The following is a 25,755-nucleotide window of genomic DNA, read 5'->3' as shown; positions in this document are numbered from 1 at the left end:
GGCTTATTAAAATTAGTAAAATGACAAATTTGTTTTGCAGAAACGGGCTCCTAACCACAGCCATGGCAGGAAAAGGGCCAAGGTAAGAGAACTGATGGTCACTGATTTTTTTTTTTTTTTTTAAATCACAAAAGATAATCAGATACTCATCTGTCTGAAAGTCACCAAAGTAACTTTATAATCCTGCTCCTTGAAATAACCCCCTGCCAGTTGGTTGTGTAAGATGACCTTCCATTATTAACCCTCTAATCCTCTCAACTACAGTCTAATAAGGTGGACCACCTTCTTATTGTTATTGGTTTAAAATCATAATCCTCAAGAGAGTTAAATGTAGTTGTCAGAGTGACCTAAGTGAGGCTATGAGGCAGTTAAGACAGTTGATACCAGTAATATTTAATAACAAGACGATTGTTTTCTAATTTAAAAAAAGCCAGACTGTCTGTGTTATGTCTCACTCCAAGATACCACTCTATCCTGCTGAGCAAGCTGCATTCAGATATGATGTGAAGAGATTCTGTGTCTTGCTTAGACCTCTTGATTAATGCTGTAGTCTGTGTTTTTGCCTGTGTCAGACAAAAAACCGTGTAGGGATTGCTGGTCCATCATCACCTACTTCCAAGGTGCATTTATTTTCATTTTTAATTTGCACACATATGAAGCAGTGTAAAATCCAGATAATTGAAATAAAACAGATGTGACAGGAGAGGTCAAGAAGCCATAGGCTTATACATTGGACCCCCTCTCATCTTAAGGAAAAAAACAAACCACCAAAAAAAATACTTAACTAATAAATGTAACATGATTTAGAAAAATACAAAGAAAATAAATGACAATAAAGAAGCACACAGTGAACAGAAGAGTTCACCAGTCAGCAAACAATAATCCTATGAAAACAAAGAAATATGACCGTAAATGCAATAAAAATATGAAATATCAATATAAAACAATAACAATTATTAATTATTCTCAATAATTAGACATTATGAATTAAATGAAATGACAATTGAGGGGGAAAGAAGTAGAATAAACAACAACTTCTCATAATAAGGTTGTTCTTTATACTAAGTGTTGCTATACATATTTAATTGTATTCATTGTTTCTTTTAAAATTATTTGTCTATAAATCTGCACAGCACTTGTTGGCTTTTATTCTGAGTGATTGAGAATGAGCTGATATTATCTAACTTAATATTGACACAGTATAGTCTAATATAATAGAAATAGTTAAAACAGATGAGCTTCTGTCTACATATAGGCTACACAAGTTACATTTGGGGGTTGGGTGGCTTGTGGCACCATGACAAAAAAAATGACCTTTTAAAGGGGTGTTGTGGTACAAAAACGTTTGGGAACCACTGCCTTAGCATAAGCTCATTGTCTACTTATATTGACCTAAAATTTACCTAACTAATTCTCTTCCTGTAAAAGAGATAAGAACATGTTCTCTCTGCTCATTAATGTAGTACAGTTACACAGTGATAACATTTTTGAAGTTGGATCACCCTCATTTAGTTTCCCTCAAGGTTTTAGTACATAATCTGTCAAGGGACAGCATCCTAAGCAGCTATGTTGTATTGAAGCCGTGTGTTCTCCATGTCTCACCTCAGCCCCTCTTCCATTCCTCAGGGAACGCTTATTATTAGTCGTAATTCGGGGCTTTATGTAAGATTTTACGCTTTTTAGGCACATTTTAGCTGGTTTATGGTTCTAAAGTACAAAGTAACAGCAGAACATATTAGTTGAGGATTTTCTCTTCCTATCACAAACATCAGGGGAAAGAAACACTTGATGACACACACACATAGCTACACATCATACACAGGATCTGTATGGTTTTGCTATTTTATATTATAACCCCCAGTATTGAGGAATATAAAACAGATAATCTCAAGGCTCATTATTTTTGTTTCTCTAACTTTTCAAGCTAAAATCATGAAATTTATCATATTTTAAAAAAACAAACAAAAAACACTGAAAATCAGAATTTCTGAAAAAACAAAAATACATTAAAAAAATTAAATAACACAAAATTGTGAGTTAAAAATTATTTTTAAAATGACAATTGCAGTTCAAGCACAGCTAAACAGTTGAATGTTATTTATTTACTTTGAAGGACTTAAACAACATGTCGTTTGTATTTTTAATAGATAATACATGTGTTTGATTCTGTTTCAGTCTAATGCTAAACTGAAGTTGGTACGGAGTCTGGCAGTGTGTGAGGAGTCTTCTGGTCCGTTCTCCAATGATGGACCTCCAGAATCGGTACCGTTCATGTCTCTAACCCTCACCCCTAATCCCCAACACTAACCTCAGTCCATACCTGGGCACTTAGCCTAGTTTGCTACATTTCGTGTGCAACAGCAGTCGGTGTAGGATCAACTGTGCTTAGTAGACAAAATATAACAAAAATAGAATCCAAGATCTTACCATCTTTTCTCATAGCAATGGAATGTCATTTTCCAGGATATCATCCAGCTTCACATCAGCTGTCCATCAGACAAGGAAGAGGAGAAGTCCTCAAAGGACGAGTATGAAAATGAAGAGAAGGAGAAGAAGGACAAGACTCCACGAAAGATGTTGTCACGTGGTAAGTTTTTACATAGGAGGTGCTAATCAAACCTGTGATTACAAGTTCTGTACAAATATGTGATAATAATAATAAAAATACTTTCCCCTACACAAATACAATGAATGCTAAACAGCAGGCTCATTTAACATATTATACATCCTTCATGACTGTTACTTGTAAATATGATGTCCGCTTGTATTATTAATACCCAAACTAATATGATGTCAAGCTAATTTCTATGAAAGATAATGGGATCCCTCCCTCCTCTTTCTTGAATTTCTTGAATTACTTACCTCACTCTCTGTCTCTCTACAACTGCCTAGTGTAGTGGAAAGTTATCCCCTGAAAAGTGTGTTTGTGTGTGAAAATGTAGAAGAACAGCTAGCTGGTATCTCATGCTATCTGTTCCTTATGTTTATCCTCCCTGAAGAACCTGGAACGTTGTTTCTGGTGTGGTGAGGTGCCATTTTAGGAGTTATGCTTAGCAGCATTCTGACTTCGCTCTTTCTGTCTCTCCTGCACCTTACAAAAGTGTCAGTCTCTCTCTCTTTGCCTTCCCAGTCTCTCAGCCTTTTCTTTCTCTTTTGTCTGCATATTTACTTTCCCCCTCTCTCTTTTAGACTCCAGTCAGGAATACACTGACTCCACGGGCATCGATGTTCACGAGTTTCTGGTCAACACACTGAAAAACAATCCCAGGTATGAGATTGTCACAAAATAATGACTGATGTCCAAATAAAAAAAAATTGAAAATGAACTAAGTAGGATAGAGCTGTTTGCTGGATGATTGTTTAAAATACCTAATTAACCAAAAGAAGCACCATGTAGTGCACAATGTTAGAGTAATGATCAATAATTTTAATTTAAAGTTTGTATAACTGTTGAAGGGCTAATATTCCATTAGCAGTCAATAGGCAAGGGGTACCGTGCATTTGCTGCCAAGTAACAATCTTGTCTGAAAAGTCCAAGTCCTTCATCCTTTGCACGAGTTTGTTGATGATGAAATTGCAGGCTAGAAAGACTAACCATTGTAATGACATTGATACAAGTATTATTGGAAGTATTTATTGCAGCACTTTGATTGGTATGCGTTCTGCATCCAACTTAGTGACCCACTCTCTTCTCTGATCTCTCTCTCTCTCTCTCCCTCTCTCTCTCTCTCTCTCCCCCTTTGGCCCAGCAGGGATCGAATGATGCTGCTCAAACTAGAACAAGATATCCTGGAGTTCATTAATGACGACAAGTAAGCCACGTTCTTCATAACCACTCACTTGCATTTAAATTTAGCTGTTCTACATCCATTCCTTTTTATTTATAGACTGCTGAGGTAATAAGATAAATATGGCAGGTTATAGTTCATATTATAAGGCAAGTTTAGGCTTGACAGCTAGGACTCTGTGTTCCCCTTAACATGAATAGTTTTATCAAACAGAAGTATTATGATCTGAGCATTCAATCATCTTGTACACAATAGAGCCAAATTGATTGTCCTAAAAGTGGAAGATCCTCTTAATCAAAAAGCTCAGAATTCACATTTTTTAGAAAAAAAAATCTTGAGAGTAACAAGACAACAGAAGGTATAGCAAGGGTTACAAAATGGCATTATTCAGTATTTACCACTATCCTTTAGAAAATATCTAGAAAACAGTTTTGCTAAAAAGGAATGTTGTGTCAGACAGTCCTTTTTAAAATATGTTTAAGTAAGTTTCTTTGTATATAGAACAAGCATGAGCCTCTTTTTCTCACATTATTTTAAATGCTAACAATAAGAATCTACACATTATGGAAATGGACTTTACAGCATTCAACAAAAAGACAAAACTTAAAAGATTAGTAGTTGGCGATTCTTGGCAATACAGCATTGAAATAACATTTTACTCACAACTTTGTATTCTATGTTCCCTGCAGTAACCAGTATAAGAAGTTTCCTCAGATGACTTCTTATCACCGTATGCTGCTGCACCGTGTGGCCGCCTACTTCGGCATGGACCACAATGTAGATCAGACAGGCAAGGCTGTCATCATCAACAAGACGGGCAACACACGCATGTAAGTGTAGTTCCTGACTTTCGTCCAGGCCTCAGCAGCTGCAGTCTTGAAGCTACAAGAAATTTGATCTAGGATTACGTGTTTTGCAAATCTATATATAGGTATGCATAGGTTGTAGTCTGCAATGCACTTGAAGTGCTCAAAACAGTAAAATAACAGTTAAAGAAACATGAGACTTTATATTTTCTCGTAAAAATCCAGATGTCAGGATGGTCAGGTTGTTAATAGGGGTTATGGTAGGGTTTTTATATGCAAATTAAATCACAAAGCTACATAAATACTGTAAACAACCACACAATAACAAAATCCATGAAGTGGAGTTTGCTGTGGCAACACAGGAAACACAGCATACATCATGAAGGTAACGCAAGAATTCCACAGTCATAAACTGTATGTTTGAATGAGATGAAGAAATACCTGAACCAAAAATTAAACAGAGCAGCAGCATGTAACTGAATGGAAAGTTAGTTTCTGCTGAATACTGACAGAGTATCAAAACACTTGAGAAATGAGACCATCTTAGGCTCTGAATGAACCTAATTGATTCAACACAACCACTCAATGAATGGCAAAAATGTGTGTATTTCACATTGTGTGTGTACTTGAGGCAGTAAGAGAGGAACTCATCAATATAGTGATGCAAGCAAGCTCTTTAAAGTTTACCCAAAACCACAGCTAATCAGTAAAATATGTGTACGTAGCAAATGTGGTATAACTGGTAATTCAGTTATTTTGGAAAAACTTACGCGTTTGCCCACTGCACGCCATAACCAAGGCCAGTTTGTTTGTCCTTGGTGAGGAGTGTGTGATCCATACAAATATATTGTTTTTCTTCCATGCCTGGAATAAATTACTTGGAATTTTTATGTTGAAAAATCCTGCCAAATGGATGGATTATTCTTTTTATAGTCCTTGCTTTCTGTCGTCATTCTCTCAACTCTGACTAATACGTGACATATCAATCACAAACTAACAAACGTTATTTTGTAAAGCATTCAATATTTGGGAACTTTCAGATTTGTTGCAAAGTGAATTTGCAACTACTACTGTCAGGAAATAAAGATATTAAATTTGTAATAAACCGTAGAGAAAGCAATTAAACAGCATTGATATAATTTCTAGGGGCTGATGGGAAGGACACCAACACAAATGGCACTTGTTTAGTTACAAATTCATGATATTAGGTTTCCTAATAGCAACTGTAACATACAAACCATGTAATAAAAAGGAGCATTGCCAAATCTACAAAAATATTACACAGTAAAGGGCTTAAATATTCTCAAGAGTAGATCCTTAAATATTTTATAACTGTACAGTTCTGAGTAACAGCTAAAATCATACCCTACAGAGGGAAACTCTCCCTAGTGGTGATCAACTTTTCAGTGGCAGAACAACTCTTTGCAGATGCCAGAGGAAGATCACAAGAAGACAAGACAAACAAATTAAAAGTTGAGAAGTCAGTGACTGTCAGTAGCCACTAGCCAGTAGAATAGACTTAAGGTGAAGTGTTGCTGGTGTTAACAGCAGCCAGCTGCACCTTAACAGTTATAGTTTTCAAATTATTATTAATTAATGAATATTAGTTATAATTAATGTGTGAGGATGTGCTAAGGCATAAAGTAGTAAATCGTGTACCTCAGAAATGGGCAAACAAAATTTTTGCAGATCTATAATGCAGCCATATGTTATGTTTTGTCTTGTTTAATTTTTAACAAATTTTGTGTTGTTTAGTATGTTAAGCATGCCGTTTGTCCTCTGTTGTTTTTACAGCCCGGAGCAAAGGTTCTCTGAACACATCAAGGATGAACGTAACATGGACTTCCAGAAGAAATTCATCCTTAAGAGAGATGATGCCAGCATGGACAAGGATGATAATCAGGTAGGATGCACTGTATGCTATAATATTTGTTGACTGTCATTTTCACCATCCATTTTTTAATTATTACAATTAAATATGTTTTTAATTCAAATGCCAAAGTATCTAAATGGTACAAATGGTCCAATCATGTGCTACTTCTTCCCTCGCCTTCATACTGTAGCTGTAAACAGAAGTAGTTCAGTGGTAAAATTCTCTGTTACAAAACACTTAACTTTAGGCAAGTCTCACTAGGAGAAGGAAAATAATTTTTTATTATTACACCACAATCAACACTTTTAGTCAACATATTTGAGACAAGTGGTCCTGTTGTTCTGGTTAAGTCTTGCTGCAGCTTGTTGCATCAGTTAAAGATGGATCCCATAGTTGTTTCTTTGATAGGAGTAGAGGAACTTACAGTTGTCGGGATGTGATGAAATAAGACAGTTGATTATCTTTTCCAGATCAGATGAAAGGAGGCAAGGTCTATTTGTGATGACAACTAAGCTTTGAATCAAATACTCACAGATTAATAGTGGTGAACCCCCAGAGTATCTGAGTATCTGGAAGTAGGAGAAGTGGGGCAGTATGGCTTCAAGTACAGAAGTACTACCATGACCCAGCTGTGTTTTAATCATTAAATTGAACTCTTAATTATTTCAAATAGAGGTATATAACTTTATAACTTTAATAAGACTTTAGACGTTTCCTTTATTATATCAATGGTTGCTATTCGAAGAGCATGCAGGGTTTGAACAGTGATTCCTGTACATTATTGTAGTTATACAGTTGGCATGCGAGTGGCAAATTGCATCCATCCCAGCAGAGATGAAAATTGGCATGAGAAGAGATTCAACAACCTGAAAGCGGTGGTACAGATAATGGAGGAGGCTTAGTCCCTTTAAGTCCACTTTTAGGCGCAACGGTTTAAGTGCAAACCATTAAATTCTCTGTTCACCCCTGGTCCAACCACATATATTTTCTGACATTATGCCGATTAGACATCTCAGGTTTCCTATATGTAAAATGTTTTAAATTTCATGTTTTTTGTCTGCTACAGCGTACATATCTGCTCTGTGAATCACATGCCCTGTGTTCTCCTCTGAGACAAAATCAGAAACCATGAGAGAGAAATTTATATTTTATATTTTTTGGTTTCATGATGGTGTCTCAATCTCTGCATTCATTATTCAGAATGACATTAGTTTTCTGTCTATGTAAATGGAGAACTTGTTTCCATATATCCAGTGAAATCTCTGCATTTTAAACCACTGTTGCATAAAGCAGTAATGTTACAGTTCTGTCATATCCTGATAGCAGCCTGCTACACAACACAAGAACAGCACACTTTGAACAACAACCTACATTACTTTTACCTGCTAAAGTCTCCTTATCAAACTTACAAACATGAGCACGTCTTATCCTGTACCGTAGCTTGCTGAACGAGCCACCAAACATTTGTTGCACCAGGGAAAAGTGCACTGCCAACGTCAGTCTTGTATCCCTGCCAGCAGGGCAGAGCCTGCCAACTTCTGTCAATCATAAACTCCGACACAGCGTTTTACCAATAAAAAAAACCCACTGACGATAAATTAAAATAACACCTTATTTTTGACTGCAAAAGAGATGACTTGATAACACTTTTTTATTTATTTATTTATTTCCAATATCAGTACATAAAGAGTGGCCTATTAAAGTATTAATAGGTCAACCGTATTCAGTACAGTCATTTGCATGTTCCTTATGTCATCTCTTAAAATTTCATGCAGTTTTTGCATTTAATGTCTTCTTCATCGCTGCTGATTCCCTGTGTCTGAGCCACAAAACTGTTAAGCCTGGAGCACCGCTGTCTGCTGTGTAAAACTTGAATCTATTCAGTGTGCTGTCAGACAAGACACATTTAAACTCTGTATGTCAGCTGTAAAACTCATAGCTTCAATATTTTCTATATGTTTCAAAAGGAACGTATTAACTTTCATGTACAGACATGGAACAGTTGTTTCTGAGGATTTCAATGAAGCACTGAAACCTCACATTTTCATCCACAAAATGTGGTCACAAGGATAAATAAAGTTCTGCATTTTTTTTTTTAGTCAGCTTTGCTCTGTTGCTGTCTGGAGCAAGTTTGTCACACTTCTTTTTTCCTTAAAATGTTTGTTTGATGCTATTTGTCATATTCCATTGTATGAATCTGCAAGCGTTCTGTCACTGTTGTGGTGTCAAAACTTCCCACGCTGCTTCCGCCTTCAAAACGTTCATTTTGCACACACATTTTCCATAATGTTGTTTTGATAGCAGGCAGTTGTTCTCTCTTGCATGGTACTGATGTTGTCATGTGACTTACTGCTATTTATCTTTGCAGCAGCACAAAGTGTGGTGATATTTGCCAATAGAGCACATTAACTAATATTAACACTAATTAATATTATTAACTAATATTAGCACATTAACTGACTACTGTTAATTAACATTAACAGTAACTTAATGATTTTTTTTATCCAAATGTTAGATCCGTGTGCCGCTGCAGGACGGGCGGCGTAGCAAGTCCATTGAAGAGCGAGAGGAAGAATATCAGCGGGTACGAGACCGGATCTTTGCCCGAGAAGTAAGTATTGGACCTGGACAGAGTAGCAAACACTGGGAAGGACAGATGACACATTAAGAACATTAAATCTGATTTCAGTATTTCTTAAACAAAAAAGAGTAAGAACTATATGTTTAATTACCAGTGTAGTAAAACAAGGTAATCTCTACAATCTAAGGGAAATGTCTTAAAAACTTCTCAAATACTGATCTGTAGCTATTAAAGCTTTGCCTAAGTACTCCTGGATGAATGAAGCTTTTCATAATGTGTAGGTGTCCTTTTTTTTACAGTCCTCTCAGAATGGATACATCAACGACAACAGGTAAGATGATGCATCCACCTGGCGACTAATGTGTGTAATTTGTAAGACTATCCTTGCCACATCTTCCCTTAAAGTTACAGTTTGTTTGTCAGGTTTTAGTTATGAAAGGTAGGGTGCTGTAGACCCATAAACATAGCAAACTTAACAGAATATTTATTGATTCTCTGTACAAATCTGACAATTTTCCACATAGTATAGCTCCTTACAGAGATCTAACAGTAAAGTTGACTTCATACAACATTTTCTGGAAAAAGAAAATTTACAAAACATATTTTTCACATTTGTTTTATTATCTTCATTGCCAGCCAAATGATCAATTTGCATTTTTTTTCCCCCTCCCTTATTTTTTTTTTTTATTTTTTTAAATTTTTTTGCCCAACTAGGAGGGACACACTATCGTTGAAAAAGATTTGTAGGTAGGGGAAAGATGGCTTCTTTGAAAATAGTTAGCTCAAACAGCAGTTAAAGTCAGCCTCCATCCCTAAGCACCCTGGCCGTTGAGGTTGAAAGATTAGAACATAATATGCTGAGAGAGAGAAAGAGGAAGCGTGGGCCGTTCTACAGTCAAAGTTTCTGCCTCGTGTGCATTTTTTTTTCCTTATTCCCTCTTTCTTCTCAGGGGTAAAAGTTCTACATTGTTCCAACCTCTACCTCCCACCCCTCTTTATCTCACTATCCCCAAAACCCTCTCCTGTTCTCCACTCCAGTCCTGTAACCCCGGCATTTTCTCCTAATGTTAACCCCAACAGACTTTCCACTGAGGGCTACTGCTCTAGCTCTCAAAAGAGGAGGCAGATCTTTAGGTATTGGGGTGCTGTTGACTTTGACTTGTGTGTTGCCATGCCCATATTTGAAAGTGGTTTGGTGATGATAGTGGTGACTTGTGGTGGTTTTTATATCTTTGCTTGGCATAGTCGGCTGATTGATGGCTATTCCAGCACTGCACCGTGGGGCTTCTCATGGCCCATGCATGGCTGCTTTGTGGTTTCACTGGGGACTGATTGACCTACTTACCCTTCCACCCATCCACCGTCAACTACATTTTTATATAAAGTAACTGCATCTCTTCCACAGTAACCTGTTTGTTTTGTGGTTGACTTAGTCTTGTAGTTTTTGTTAACATGTCACCTGTTGCATAGTAGCACGTAAAAATGTAAGCAGTACATACATGCAAATGTTCTGGAGAACTGACAAGAAACATGAGACTGTAAAGAAAAGATTATGTTTCTCTTACAGTGCATTAGGGCTACTGCAAACGATTATTTTTTATTATTGATTAATCTGATTATTATTTTCTTGATTAATCTTTTGGACTATAAAGTATCAGAAATTAGTGAAAAATGTCCATCATAATTTTCCAGAGCCCAAGTTGGCTCAAAACCCAAAGAACCCAAGCCCAACAAAACAAGCAAATATTTGCATTTTAGAAGCTGCAGCCAGTTATTTTTGGCATTTTTCTTTAAAAGATTGCTAAAGAATTCATCATAAAAAATAATAGTCTTTTTACATTTCACCCAAAAATGAGCTTGATATCCCAGTCAAGTCAAATTTGTTTATATAGCCCAAAATCACAAATTTGCAGCAAAGGGCTTTACAAGTCCTTTTTCAACAAATTTGCAACATTAGATCATTTTCTCTTGTGTTAATTTTGACATGTCTAACTAATCAAAAGATTAGAACACCACACATATGACCCATGAAAGAGTGACAGTTATTTATGAAACAGGGCACTTCCACCATTTGTGATGTGCATGCAAGCAGTGCTCACAAAGGGGCACCTGCACAGTAGACAACACCCTCTATCCTTAGACCCTCTGGAAAAGGAAAAGGAACCCCTGCCCCTTTTTTTTTAAATGGGTGAAAAAAGGAACCCTCAGGAACAACAACAAAGGCGAGATCCCCCCTCCAGGACCGACAGACATGCAAACAATGTCAAAATCTTAACTTTGCACAAAGTACACAGAAATAAAAATAGTAAAATTACAATATGGAGAATATAGATAGGTATAGATAGATGCAAAAATACATTCATAAAAAGTATATAAGTATATGTTAACCTTTTATAGAATGCATGCTTTTAATTAATAACACCATATAACCACCGACGTAAATGAACCAAAACAAGAAGCTCTTTAGAGAGATGTGGGTTAAGTGAGCAGTCAAATTAAGACTAAGAGTGATCTAATATTCAATACTATGTAACTGCGCTTTGACAATAATGTAACACCAACACTCGTGCCAATAAAGATTAGTTGATTGCGATGGAAGCTCAGAACGATAACAGCTCAGCTTCCCTGCTTCCCCCGTCGGTGCGTGTGATGGGGGAATGCTGTCGTGAGGAGAGAGTGTAGATGAAATATCATGTGATCAGCAGCAGATTCCCTCCTCCCGCTCATCCTGCTCTCATCTTTGTCTGCAGAACAGAGCGAACAAGTGTGTGTCTGCCTTTTACAGAGAACGGCAGAGCACCCACCCTTCCTTAAAATAGGCTGTGCAGAGAGAGGACTCAAAATAGATCCTCCATTAATTACAGTCTCTGAAATATTTATCAGCCACAGCCACCTTCAAACACCACTCACTATCACAAGGGTTTTACAACCCTCACCACATCCCTGTTCTCGTCATCGAGATTCCCACAATCAGCCTTACATGTTTTGACTTTATTTGACTCTTGTTATCTCTACATGGACATACTCTGTTCATATCTCTCTAAGAGGAACAAAAAAAGCAAGTGTTTACAGCTGACTTGCCTGTTTTTTTTTTCCTCTGCTGTGCTCAATGCAGTCATAGGTTTCTCTTTACCTGCAAGGCTTGCTAGCTACATTAAATTTAATGCTACACCACATATATTGGAGCTGACACATTTTTCTTTTCTGCGTTTAATTATTATTTAAACTTCTCTTCAATGTAGAAGTTATTTGTATCATGCACAAGCACAGTAAGGCCATCCACTCTCTGCATCTTCAACTGGAACAATAATATTTTTAATGCTGACATGTCAATGGCAGACTCAGCTATTCACTTGTGATGGAGGGGTTTCCCAGAGTGGTGGTTACGCTTACAGTGTGATCATTGGTTTTCTTGGCAGCTACCCTTATCCAGGGTGACAGCATCACAACAACAAACCACAAAGGCGATGAGTGTGTATACAGCAATATAGTTTAAAGAAACATAGTGGTGAACCAGTGGTAGCAAGTGGTTATTTTGTAGATAGTGTGTGTGAGTCTGAGTGTTGATGTACATCTGCTCTTAAACGTCTGAGTGTTTATGTATGTCTGGTATTCATTTACAGGTGTATGTATGTCTGTTTCTGTGTCATCTCTTGTCTATAATACAACAAATTTGAAACGCATGTGTTATTGTTTATCTGTATCTAATTCTCTGTGAATGTTGTCTCCAGTCTTAGATGGTTTGTGCGTCGACGTCATTGAATTTTGTCTCATCCAGTGTCGATGTAATATCCTCTGATACCCCGGTGTTGATTGTTTGGAGCATCTTTTCTCCCTGCATGTGTGTTTTCCTCTGTGGATGGGTTTGTATGTGTGTTTGTCTGTGTGAATGTGTGTGTGGTTGTATGTTTAAAACTGGAGATAATATTGTTTGGTGGTTTGTTGCCTGATTTGTATCGTGGTTTCACTGAACAAGTCAATATGCATCTGTGTTGAATGCCCCACCCTAAATCCTGTCAAAACTATGTTTTTTTCTACCTGTTTATGACCTTACTGTGCTTTTCTCTCTCCCACCCCCCACCCCCACCCCCCCATCCTATTTATCTTAAACTGTCCCTCCTGGCTCTATGACTCTATCCCTCTTTTATCCGCCTCATTCCACCCTTTTGTCTCCCTTCTCTTCCTCCCCATTCTTCTCTCAGAGGGAACCGTGAGAGCTCCAGCCGGGCATCCAGCAGTCGTCAAAGCAGCACAGACAGTGACATGAAGTGCCTGGAGCCTCGGCCCTGGAGCAGCACCGATTCAGACAGCTCCAACCGCACCCTCCGGCCGCCCGTCACTAAGGCCAGCAGCTTCTCTGGCATCTCCATCCTCACTAGAGGGGATAGCCTTGGCAGCAACAAAGGCTCACAGGGAAGCTGTAAAGGCTCTCGCTCTGGTAAGGATTGAAGAGAAAATTTGTGGGAAAAGGAGATATTTAGGTCTAACTAGTTGTTTTCTAGTGCATTTAATTTATTATTGCTACTTAAGCAATGGTTTGACATTTTGGGGAATACGCTTATTCTCGCTTTCTTGCCAAGAGAAGATCATTAGATATGAAGTTTCAGCCTGCAGCCAGTTAGCTTAGCACAAAAACTGGAAACTGAAAACAACTAGCCTGTGTCAGTGATAAATTCCACATGACTTTGGTGATCCCTTGATTTTTTTCACAAGCACCACCATCAGGTTAAAATTTAAATTTGTCAAATACTTAGGTTTATGACCTATTACCTGCTAAACTAATGACATTCCCATCAGCCTCAAATGCACTTTTTGTTTTTTGCTAATTAGCAAATGTTATTGTACTAACTTACTAAACTAAGATGGTGAACATGGTACACATCATAACTGCTTAATATCATCATGTTAGCGTTGTCATGATGAGCATGTTAGCCTGCTGTCCTTAGCATTTAGCTCAAAGCACCACTGTGCCAAAGAACTCTGCTGCAGACTTATAATCTTATTTATTTTTGAACTGTTTGAGAACTTGTTGAATATTCCCTGCAGGTTAATGCCTTGATCCCACTGTCCATGGCTGCATCGCTCTCCAACTGTGATGCGATTTTGTTCTGTCCTCCGTACAGTGTCATACGAGGGGAAGCCAGGGACTGGAGCAGTCATGACAGCAGTGATGTCATAAAATCTTGTAATTTTCCACTTTCGAGATGAACCTCTCGTTGTCCATAGTGACAAATATCCTCTGACAGGTTGACTTCTGGCCTGGTGCCACCGGTTATAATGTAATGTTGATGTAGTGATTTGATATACGGAGTCTGCACAGGGTGTTTTACTTTGACCGGATGCTCTATGCCGTTCCTGTGTCTGACTTCCTGTCTGGCTCGATCTGCTCTGTGCAGCTTGACGCTGCTTGCGTCAAAATAGACTAGGCACGTATTTTTAGCGGAGCGGACCAGAGAGACATTTCTGAGACGCTTCTGAAATGCACTGCAGCGCGTCTGGTGGGATCACAAGCATTAACTAGAGTGGCCGCGATCAGCTCCAGCGGCCACTTCGCAGCCGGAAGGTGATGCAGCCGCGCCTGGTGGAATCAAGCTCTAAGACCATCAAGGAAACTTTTGGAACTATCGTTTACCCAAAATATTTGAACTACAGACAGACTTCACCTCTTGCTGAAATGGTGACTTAAGTTTGCCCTCCAGTGGTCCAGGAAAATGATGTAAAATGATGTTGTAAAATAGAGGATGATACAAGAACAATTACAGCGACGTGAATATCACCCCCTTTTTTAATGACCAACTTGTTTTGCTAGAAAAGTTTTTGTGGGTTCAGCATTTTACTCAGAGCTGAAATTAATATGAAATACAATTTCCTGTATCTATGATGTCTTTTTCTGTATCACTAGGCCTGCCCCTAGTCAGTCCTGATGTATGTCCCCCACCCGCAGCCTCCCAGTCCAGCCGTAGCCTGCTTCCCTGCCCATCACAACAGCCACAACAGCCACAGCCCCAGGCGCCACCTCAGACTGCCCTGCTGCCTACTCCACAGCAACACCCCATGGGCAACCACATGATTGCTCAGGTAAGAACTTCCATTAACCGGCATTTATGTCAACCAAAAATGAAGACATACTTTCAAGTTACATAGGTTTAATTGAATCTGGTGGTCAATACAACAGTGATCATATGTCAACATTCCTTCTCTAACATGATTATTAAATGAATGCGCCTGTGGTTGAATCTGGTCATATGTACTGTAAAAAAGAGGTAGTTTCAATGTAATGAACGTTAAAAGTCAATGACAACATGTCTGATAGCAGCCATTTCCTCTTTTTCTCTCTGAATAATAGCAGTTGCATTTCATTTTGTATATATATAGTTTTATGTCAGTGCTTAACTGCTTTTGACTATATTTGGAAACTAAATGTGATTTCCATTACTATCCATCTGTTCATTAACAACTTTTCCTCTGAAATCTTACCCACATCTTTCCTATGTCTTCATTTCTCTTTATGTCCTTCTATCCGCCTGCATCTGACACCCTCCTTCTGACTGGCTTGCTCCACGCTCTATCTCTCTGTGCTCTGCCTCTTTATTTCCTCCCTCTTTCTGGTGGCGTGTATAGCCGGTGGCATCTCTGCAGCCCTCTCAGCCTGTCTCCTACTCCAGCCCTTCCTGCCCCCAGGTTCTCCTGCCAGTTTCTCCTCCCCAGCAGTACACAATGGTACTGACACATCTTGTAGCTTCATCTCTTTTATATTAACTTAGTGAAAGACTGCATTACTGACACCCTCACACTTCACAGTTAGCTAATGCTATATTCTAGTAGACACTCTTACCCTCTCATACCCTGCTCTCATTTACATTACTTAGGTATTTAACCACAATCATGGAAGAATTATGTCTGCTGCTCTGAACCATTCAGATAGTAGTTTCTCTCAGGCTGCCTGAGAGACTGAAGTTGGGACAAGAAAATCAGTTTCCGAGATGTTAATGGTAGTGAGTGTCTGCATGTACGTCATCAAGCACATGTGATTTGCTATAATTTAAAAAAGTGACAAGAAACAAATGTTGTGCAGTGCAGTTGTGCTTTGTGGTACTTCATTTTGGTATTTTATTAAAAATGTGTTTCTTTTCATTCTTTGAATTGTGTTAAAGTGTGTTAACTTAGAAACTGACCCCCAAAAGAGTGAAACTGGGTGATCCTGATCCTAATTAAGTTAATATAAGAGTTGATTTGAGGTGGTTAAATTTTGGATCTGGAGTTCACTTCTCAAAATTAATCCATTAAAATCATGAAAATTATAGTGCTCTGATCTTAATCAACCAAGTGAGCATGCTCTTCCACATGAGCAGCAACTGGATGAGTGTTAGTATAGACCCACACCTTTAAGAAGCACTGATAATTTGGAGTGCACACTTTTTTTTCATCAAAGAAAGATCCAGCAACTACAATTTGTATATTCTAGCTCACAACTTAACCACCATTACATCCAGGAGTCACCTGGGTTTTGTTCAGGATGGCCAAACACAACCTGGGCCCATTATTGCACTGGATGGAAAGAGATGAAATTGATATCAATCCTCTCATCTGACTCCTTAAAAGATGGCAGGCGTATTTTCCAAAATGTCACGGTGTTCCTTTAAAGCTCATTTATCCAGAGCTCTTACACTATTGTTAATGTAACATTGTGGTTTTGGTGATCAATCTCAGTCACTCAGCCCTCAGTTAGACCTTACACCACAGCTTCAAAATAAAGAAGAGGTACTGTCTCAAACATAGCAGGCACAAACCCCACCAGTAACATCATTCCTATTCCTCCCAGGGAGAAGAGCTGGCACCCCAGTTCAGCCAGATGACGCTGAGTCGGCAGGGCTCCAGTGAGAACCCTGAGCCTCCCCCTATGTATCAGGCTCCTCCCACCGTGCTGTCGCAGCACCCCCCTCCTCAAACTGGCTACATCATGGCTACCACGGGTCAGCCTATGCCTCCTCCGTCTGGATACCAGCCTGCCACCGGACACCCTCATCCTCCACCTCCACCGCCGCCTCCATCCCAGCCTGTCATGCAGGCGCCACCACCCCCACAGGGCTACATGCAGCCCCCTCCGCCTCAACAGGTATGCCATTCTCCACAGGTTGTGAGATGAAGGTGTCAAACATTTAACATCCAGTTCTCAAATGTTTTTTTAGGTTTTGTTTGAATCCCCTTTAGATTACTAGATAGAATGGGTATCTCTCAACGAGATTAGTTTGTCATATATTAATCTTGTCGATTGATCTCAGAATCGATGGTACCGTGAAATATTTTACTATAATTTTGTGACCTCACCTGTCTGACACCCTCCTATTTGGCATTTAGTTTACTTAAATGTATGTATTTTTGAATATTTACTATAACAGTATTTGCCCCCAGGTCAACTAGGAAAACTATAAACTGTACTCTGGTTTTGTAAGTCAAGCTTGTGCAATTCACAGGGATCATGTCCAGGGACTAATAGAGTACATTAGAAGTAACACATTAACTAAACCAAATGACTGCAGTGTCTCATTATTTTACTCAACAAAATGTATTTGCAAGGGGTAAAATGATAATCTACATGAGCAGAGGAGGGGTTGCCTGTTTTGTAAGACATCACAAATGCTTAACAAGTCTAAGAAATAATTTAGAGCATCAAATATTCACACATGACACGCATGAATAACATCAGAACAGACAGATCAGAGGAAAGAGTTAACACACTCACTTCCACCATAGTTAAAATATGAGTTAAAATGCTTGCTGGGGAGCTTGACTTACTCATGACAAATGGCTGGATTTTATTGAAGAAATCCAAATTTGTGCAAAGGGAAATTAGAGCGAGCCTTATTCATTTAAATATTATCAATGTTAATGCTTGTGGACCTCTTCAAACCTACTTAGAACCAATTTGTAGAACAGTCTTGACTTCTGGAAGTGCTCTCAGGCGCGCACATATGAGCACTTATTGCAGTAATGCCGTGTAATTCGGTATGTTAGTACCTAAATGCGAAGAGATGTACCAATATTCATCCATTTTAGAGTATATGTCTGTGGTGTAGGGGTACACCATGTAGACAAAATCAACATCTCTGTTCAGTATCATAACAATAGTTTTTTTAGTGTTTTCCTAAAATGAAATCCCGTCATTTTAAAGAATGTCCTTCAGATTTTACACAGTATCAGCTGTTGGTAGATTTCACTAATTTATTTAGAGATGACAACTGTGAACAACAATCTCAATTTACTATATGTATATATAGCACAATAACTACACAGGTCTTCTCAGGTGAACATTCGCATGTTAAACCTCTACCTACTCACAATTCTGACTAGATACAAACATCTCTCATGATTAGTAAAGGACTGCTGGTTTAAGAGTGGAAATTAGCTCTACCTTTTACTGTGTATAAAAAGATACCAATTGTTGTTAGGTAGACACTCACTTAGGCTGATACATAAATCCTGTAGGTAAGTGAAGAAGTAGAACTTGTTGCTTGATCACTTAAAACAGCTCTGTTGCTGTAGAGCATTTTCCTCAATGTATTTTGTGAATAGAAGAGTTAAATTACTGCCATGGTCAAACTCAACTCGAGGGAGGTACTGATAAAATAATGCATCTAATATCTGGCACTGAAGAACTTGAGCATTATTGATGTTATTGTCTGAACGGACATGTTACATAAACATAATTTTAGGGAAAGAGCTGCTGCGTTAAAGGGTTAATTTTCCATTTTTAAATTTTGATTCATTTTAAACACCCTGACACAATCCTCGTTCATATCAGACTGTTCCTGCTTCCTTCAGATGAATGCCACTGAGGAGGATCATGTTCCTTACACCTCATATTAATGAGTGTTTAATATAAAGATTTGCCGATCAAAGAGAAGGGTACACAGTGTGATCGTTACTGCACCTTGTTAACATATAGATACAGAAAGAGTAAAGTTGATTGCTCTCCTTTATGCAACACTGAGTGATTGATATGACAGTGATGGTTTTACATTACAGGACCTTGACAAAACAACAGAAGTCATTCTTAAATTTATCCCTTAACAATTTGTAGTCAGGGAACTACAAAGGGGATTAAACAGGGGTTGCACAACAGACCAATTCAATCATCTCGCTCTATGGTAAAGGTGTAGAGGAAAGTAACTAGTGTTAGTCCTGGTAATAAGAGACCTGAGATACACATCACAGCTAAACATCAGAACTAAGTTTTCTGGTGCTGTTTCTGTGACAATATAAGTACCAGCTGTTACAGCTTAATGACATCATAGTGCGTTTTAGTGAATAATAATCTTCCTTCTACAGTGAAATAATAACTGATTTAACCAACAATTTCCGAAGCCAGCTCTACTGACAGTTAAATATATTGTTTCTATCCATTTCCAGTTGTGGCACAGGTACGCCACACACCCCTGGCTACAAAATTTCCAAAAATGTGTCATCACCATATGTACTTTTGTACCAAGTGCCACTAAATAACAGAAATAGAAACCCCTGAATCTTGATTCAAATGCAGGCCAATAAAAATGGCATGATAGGTGTCATATCATTCCCTTCTGTCTCCATTCTTTCTGGAGACAGGAAGACTGGTCTATAATTCCTGAAATATCTCTTAGTAATTTAATAGGAAGTTTCCTGGAAAGAATAATGTTATTTGGAATGCATTCCTATGAAAGAACTGCTCCATTTAAACTCAACAAAATATCGATTCATTATTTATTTATTATTGGAAACTTCTCCATAAATGTGCAGTGTTTCCCCTAGGTTGAGTGGTTTGGCCTGGCGGGGGGGGGGGGGGGATTAACAGGCAGCTACACATTTCTCCGTTTTCTATTTATCGGTTTAGCGTTGTCAGGCTAGGCTAACCCATTGTTGCTAACTTCGGAGCTAACCCCTTCACTTTTCCAGCAGTTGGGGAAACAACAGACGTGACTTTTCATAGTCTTGACAAGCTGCAGCATTTATTAACTGACACACTGTAGTCTGTTCTGTACATTTACTGCCAGACTGACAACTTACTGCTAACCTTTTCCTCTGCTCCACTCGCATTTTATTTTTCTGCCGCTCGCTCTTTCGCTTAACCACTCACTGGCTTACACTCTGCCCTACTCCTTAAAAGAAGTTACGCTACTTGCAGCCTCAAGGTTACCCTAACTTATCGATTAATTGGAAGTATACCAATGTAACATGTCTCTGTTGTAGATCTATTTTATAATTTAGATTGCATAGTCCTTTAAAGGAGACTTCCTAGGAAATTATTAGGAAATTACAGACCCATAAAATAAAGTGTTACTGTAAAAACTATCCAGTGTTGCATAAATTTCATTAATATCACAAATTAAAATATCAAGTTCTAGTAAAGGTGGAAACATTCAGACATTAACTTTCTCTTGTAAGCTTGTGATTCCTGTGAACTAGCAGGATTCACCCAGTGGGGAGTTCGGCCCTCGCACTCATAACGCTGTGCGTCACCTTCTCAAGCTCGGTCTCAATCAGTCAGCTAGCCTGTCACATTCTTCCAAATGCAGAGGCGGTGTCAATAATGAGTTCTCTCACCCTCCTTCACTCACACTTTTCCTCCCCTCCCTCAGGCTTTCGCTTGAATCCATAAAGTAGTTATTATAATTCATTTGAGGAGAGAGTACTAAATTGACCTGGCCATTAAACACCCTGTGGGGAGACATTAGGCCCTGTAATGCAGCTCTTGGGCTATGCTGTAAAGAAGATCTGTTTAGTAGAGTTTTAATTGCTGAAGTCACATTTTTTTAAAGAATTGGCAATAGTTTTGTGTTTACAGGGAATCTTGGGGTCAATAGTATTTACTTGAAGCGCCTTGTCATTTAGAGCATGCAAAAGAATAGAAAAGTACACTATCTAAAGGCCAGGGTGTCTATTTTAGAGTTGATCTAATGGAGGATAGAAGGTTTACTGGAATCACATTTACAGTACTCAGACAGTAGTGCAAACAAATAATTGTAGTGCTTTTATATGTTGTTCTACATGTAATTGCTGTGTGATCAAATTATATCTGTATGAATACCCACTATTTGCAATCTTACAATAGATTTCTACATGTTACCATACTGTAAAAGCTGTGTTTTGCAATTTCTTGTTTTTTGCCTGCTCTTACCTATACAGACATTGTCTTTTAATGCCTTTTATCGCCCTACACACCTTTCTATATCGTCCTCACTCTTAGATCTCTATAGTTGTATAAACAGTATTGGCTGGAAAGGGAAGATGCATTGTGTTCTTCAACTTGTGGGCGGTCGACAGTGTAACAGGAGTGCAAATATTGACACTGCTGCAGCCTCTAGATGGGCTGAATGTTGTCATGTATGCAGATGAAGGTGGAGGCAGAACATATCGATCCTCCTAACATTCACTTTCTCTCTGTTTCTCCGTTTGATGTCTCGTTTGGAAATTGTGTATGCTACATTTAGCTTGGTTGTATAAGGCACAAGTTGTTCAAACTTTAACACATACACCTCTATAACTCTTGTACTGTTACACATTTTTTCTCCTGTACCTTACATCATTATTGAACAATTGATGAGGAAGCACAGAGTGGTGTTCTTTAGGCATTGTCTTAAAGCTGCTATAATAGATATTTTTGTATTAACAATCACAAGACAACTTGTATGAGAAATGGGTCGCTTGTAGTGATGAACTCTCTGCAGTTACCCTCAATTTTACAGACTTTAATAGTGACTTTCGGCTCATTGTTTTGGTTTTTCCGGCCCGCAACTTCAATGTTTTTATTCACCCTCACCACTCTCATAGTGTTGTTTCCAGTCATCACAGGCAGCTGTATTCAGCAAGAAAGCCCTAAAGTCCAAGAGTGTGAATATTGGACTTGCATTTATCAGGTGGCCAGAAACAACTCCAAATGAATAATAATGTTGCTCTGTATCTGCTGGCTGCGTAAATAGGAAAATGTTTGTTAACAAGTTTTCTATATTAACTTGAAAGGTATGATAATATGTTAGAGTTGTTTTCACAGCTTGTTTCTGTTGCCCCCAAGTGGTCAAAAAGTCAGTTCTTACAGGTTTAATGTGTTTGGACTGAGCTATAGTAATGAGATCTTATCGGCTTGATTGCTCAACTTCAGTTGCTTCAAGTTGCTTAAAAGTATTTTTAAAAAGTGTTCTTAGTTGCAAGGCTACATATTCATGCAAACATTTGACAGTGGAAATGCGCAGTTGAAATTTGCACTAAAATGGTTCAAGAACTAGATGCGTTGTTTTTGGTTTTTTGTGCAATATATCATGTTTTATTGCCTTACTGACCATCTAAGGCTGGGGTTTTCATCTTGGGTCTTGGAAAATTGGTGGCAAAATAATGTACAACATAAATAATACATACAAAAGTAATAAGGTGTTCTCTGTGCCATGAAAATATGGGAAATCCCCAATATTGTCCCTGTGCCACAGGTGAAAAAGGTTGCAGACAGCTGATCTAAATCACTGTGATTCATGCACAGTTATTCTTCTCTCCTTTTTGTGTATTCATTACTCACTTATCATGTTTTCCTGTCGTTTGTCCTCAGATACAGGTGTCATACTACCCTCCTGGTCAGTATCCCAGCTCAGGCCAGCAGTACCGTGTTCCCCAGCCTATGTCCCACCAGGTGTCTTATCCTGCCCAGCGCACACAACCCATGCCTCAGCCCACACAGCAGTCAGGTCAGTATATTTTACAAGGATACACTTTGTTGTATTTTTGTATATAATGATTAATAAAACACATGATGTATTGATTGCATGTTGCAGATCAAGGTTTTCTTTCTTATTTGTGGTTAACTCTTAAGTTGATGTCCACCTATAGTGTTATCACTGGAAATCAGAATCAGAGCAAAGTTGAGACAAAATAAAATATTAATTTTTCACTCATTCTTTCACACTTTCCAAAATATATTTAGTACGAGTCAACACACGTGTACAGTCCACTTAATTGTATAACCATATTTTACTGTCTCTCAGCAGAAAACTGCTAAATCATGCTTAATTTTTCAGTATTCTAGGTGAAAGATTGATTGTAAACAACCTTGGCCCTTTATTGTTCTGCCAAGTCAAATATACGCAGACCAAAATAGAGCTCTTTGCAGTTTTTCATGGAAAAACCTGAACACTTTATCCTTGAATCTCTTTCATTTGTAATCTATGAAGGTTGGCTGTGTGTTTATACAGTAAGTGACAGATAGACACTGTTGACATCCAAAATGGACTTTGGCTCATAGTGGAGGCCTGCCAAATCCACATGGATCATGAACCGTCATGGTCAGTGAGACCTTGCATCAATCCAGGGCTGCTACCTGGAAATATGAGTTTTATAATGTTGAAGATTTATACTTTTATAATAAGTATATATTAATATCAAAAATTAAAAAATTAAAAATATATCAAAAATGTGATCTGAGACCCTTCTGGATTGAAATAATTAGCCTCTATCCACTCCATTTATTTGAGTTGTAGATTTTGAAAAATAATTGGTATGAAGCCTGGTGCTTTTGAGTATCTCAACAGTAAGATATTTGTACAAAATATTTGTTTTGTTTTGTGTGCATATGCTTCATCACCTAAGTAGTCATAATTTTGTACATTGAGCCCCAACTGCCCTTCCTCTACAACCTTCGTCTTCTTTTCTCCTCTCTGTACTTTACTCCTTTTCAACCCGTCTCTAATCTCAAATTTCGCTCCTCCAATTCTTGTCCGTTGTCATCAGGTCTCCAGACCATGATGCCCAGCCAGCAGCCGAGCTACCAGGGCATGATGGGGGTGCAGCAGCCCCAAAACCCTGGTCTGCTCAATTCCCAGAGGGCAGGCATGGGAGGACAAATGCAAAGCATAATGGTTCAGTACCCACAGATGCCATCATATCAGGTAACGAGTTCTTCAACTTCCCAGATTGATACTAACAATGAGCCTTTTCATCTTGCCTGTTGAGCTGTAGTTGTGATACATGTGGCTAATCTTACCAGGATAAACAGCTCCATCTGGTGCACAGTTTAAACATTTTATGCTAAAAAGCCAGATGATGTTAAATGACCCAAAATAAAACACACTAAGCAAAATGCATTTTTTCTGATGCCTTTACTGCAGATATAAGTTCATGAAACTAATAAGTCTAATTAGACGTGGCTCAACTGTCATAGTCTGATTCAAATCTGCTCTAGAGAGGAGACCGTGTTCCTGGTGATTGTGTTCGGAGTTGGATGCTTTATGCCTGTGTGGTTGTGTGTGTGTGTGTGTGTGGTGTGTTTATGGGTAATGTGGAACTCTTTACATCTGAGCCTTGTGTGTTGGTTGCCGAAGAGCATTATATTCACAAAACATGTCAAAATCATCATCATTAAAATCATCAGCAAACATGGACATGGTCATGGGGATGATGTGTATTTATTTGTTGTCCATTAAAATGTTTGCCACTCAGCAGTGACATTTTGGTGTTTACAGACGGGAAATTCCTCCACCACAAAACCTGTGACAGAGAGTCAGTGAATTAACTGCTCTGTGGTGATAATGCGTAGCAGTACTGGATGGAGGAAGTTTCAAAGTTAAAGGACACTGTACTAAATTTACAAGAACCAACAGTTCAGTTCCAACAGCCTGTGCCTTGTTTTGAAAAAAGAATAAAAAACCCAGTTTTGTCTTGAACTATGTTTATTGTTTATTGTTCTGTAACAGTAGTGATATTTGTGTGGAAAAAAAATATATCTTTAAAAATCTTTTCCAAATGCTCATGAAGAGAACAAGATAAAAATGGACACATACAGTCTTTATTGAAATAAAGCAACAAGTGTTTTAAATGTAAAACTGATGTCATAACAGTTCAGTTCTTGAGATTGTCCTTCTCAGTTAGTCTTGTCTTCTCGCCTCCAAACTTTTTGGCAGAAGAAGTCACCTGAACCACCAATTCATTTGACTTTTTTCTAAATAGTGTCTTTCTCTTGACCCTTAACACTTCTCCAGGTGCCAGTGGGAAATGAAAATCAGCAGGTGGTGCAGCAGCAGTACCAGCAGCAGGTGATGGTGCCAGTCAGCCAGTCTGTCCAGGGCCCTATGCCTGTTTACTACAGTGTTATCACACCCACACAGCAGAATAGCACAAGGTACGTATGCATTCATTACATTCATACAAATCTAATAGTATCAAAAGATACCATCACTGAAACTGTTAAAAATACATTGTGAAACAGGCATTGTGATAACCATAAAGTTAAGTAGAAGCCACAGTGAAGCTTTCATTGAAGTTGTTTTCACTTAAATAATAATAATAATGATAATAACTTCATTTATATAGCACTTTAAAAAACAGTGTTTACAAAATGCTTTGACAGACAAAGTAAAGGCGGTACAATACAAAACCAAAAACACATGACACAGATGGCAATAACAAAGCTGACATTAAGAAGACGACAGTAGAAGATGATGAAAAACAAAGAGATGATAGATTAAAAGACGATAAAAAGACGACATCACATAAAAGCAAGTCTGTAGAAATTAGTTTTAAGAAGTTACTGATTCTGCAAGCCGTATATCCTCAGGCAGGTCGCTCCAAAGCCGAGGGGTCCTGATTGCAAAAGCACAGTCACCTTTAGATTTAAGCCTTGACTTTGGAACAGCCAGAAGGGCTCCACCAGAGGGTCTAAATCTTGCGGCTGGCTTGTACGGGGTCAGCGTT

At 38.4% G+C, this 25,755-nt stretch overlaps 1 protein-coding gene across 11 annotated transcripts in view; it reads left to right on the top strand.

The window, feature by feature from the left end:
- The window catches only part of LOC122980403 (R3H domain-containing protein 2), a 64,303-nt gene that overhangs the window by 28,654 nt on the left and 9,894 nt on the right, over positions 1-25,755 (top strand). For 2 of the 11 annotated variants that reach the window (XM_044348367.1, XM_044348365.1), the window contains exons 6-22: positions 41-82; positions 2,176-2,262; positions 2,464-2,587; positions 3,190-3,268; positions 3,753-3,812; positions 4,478-4,618; positions 6,389-6,497; positions 8,983-9,078; positions 9,330-9,379; positions 10,129-10,182; positions 13,251-13,486; positions 14,951-15,126; positions 15,670-15,768; positions 16,871-17,164; positions 22,622-22,757; positions 23,797-23,954; positions 25,044-25,183. In XM_044348367.1, the coding sequence (XP_044204302.1) occupies positions 41-82; positions 2,176-2,262; positions 2,464-2,587; positions 3,190-3,268; positions 3,753-3,812; positions 4,478-4,618; positions 6,389-6,497; positions 8,983-9,078; positions 9,330-9,379; positions 10,129-10,182; positions 13,251-13,486; positions 14,951-15,126; positions 15,670-15,768; positions 16,871-17,164; positions 22,622-22,757; positions 23,797-23,954; positions 25,044-25,183 (2,081 nt within the window). The remainder of the gene's footprint in view (positions 1-40; positions 83-2,175; positions 2,263-2,463; positions 2,588-3,189; positions 3,269-3,752; positions 3,813-4,477; positions 4,619-6,388; positions 6,498-8,982; positions 9,079-9,329; positions 9,380-10,128; positions 10,183-13,250; positions 13,487-14,950; positions 15,127-15,669; positions 15,769-16,870; positions 17,165-22,621; positions 22,758-23,796; positions 23,955-25,043; positions 25,184-25,755) is intronic. The other 9 variants (XM_044348376.1, XM_044348375.1, XM_044348368.1 and 6 more) reach the window with 8 other exon arrangements.

Source organism: Thunnus albacares, chromosome 4 (genome assembly GCF_914725855.1).
Source record: "Thunnus albacares chromosome 4, fThuAlb1.1, whole genome shotgun sequence".
Taxonomy (NCBI): Eukaryota; Metazoa; Chordata; class Actinopteri; order Scombriformes; family Scombridae; genus Thunnus; species Thunnus albacares.
Note: the sequence above shows the minus strand (reverse complement) of the source record. Positions and strands in the feature narration are given on the sequence as shown.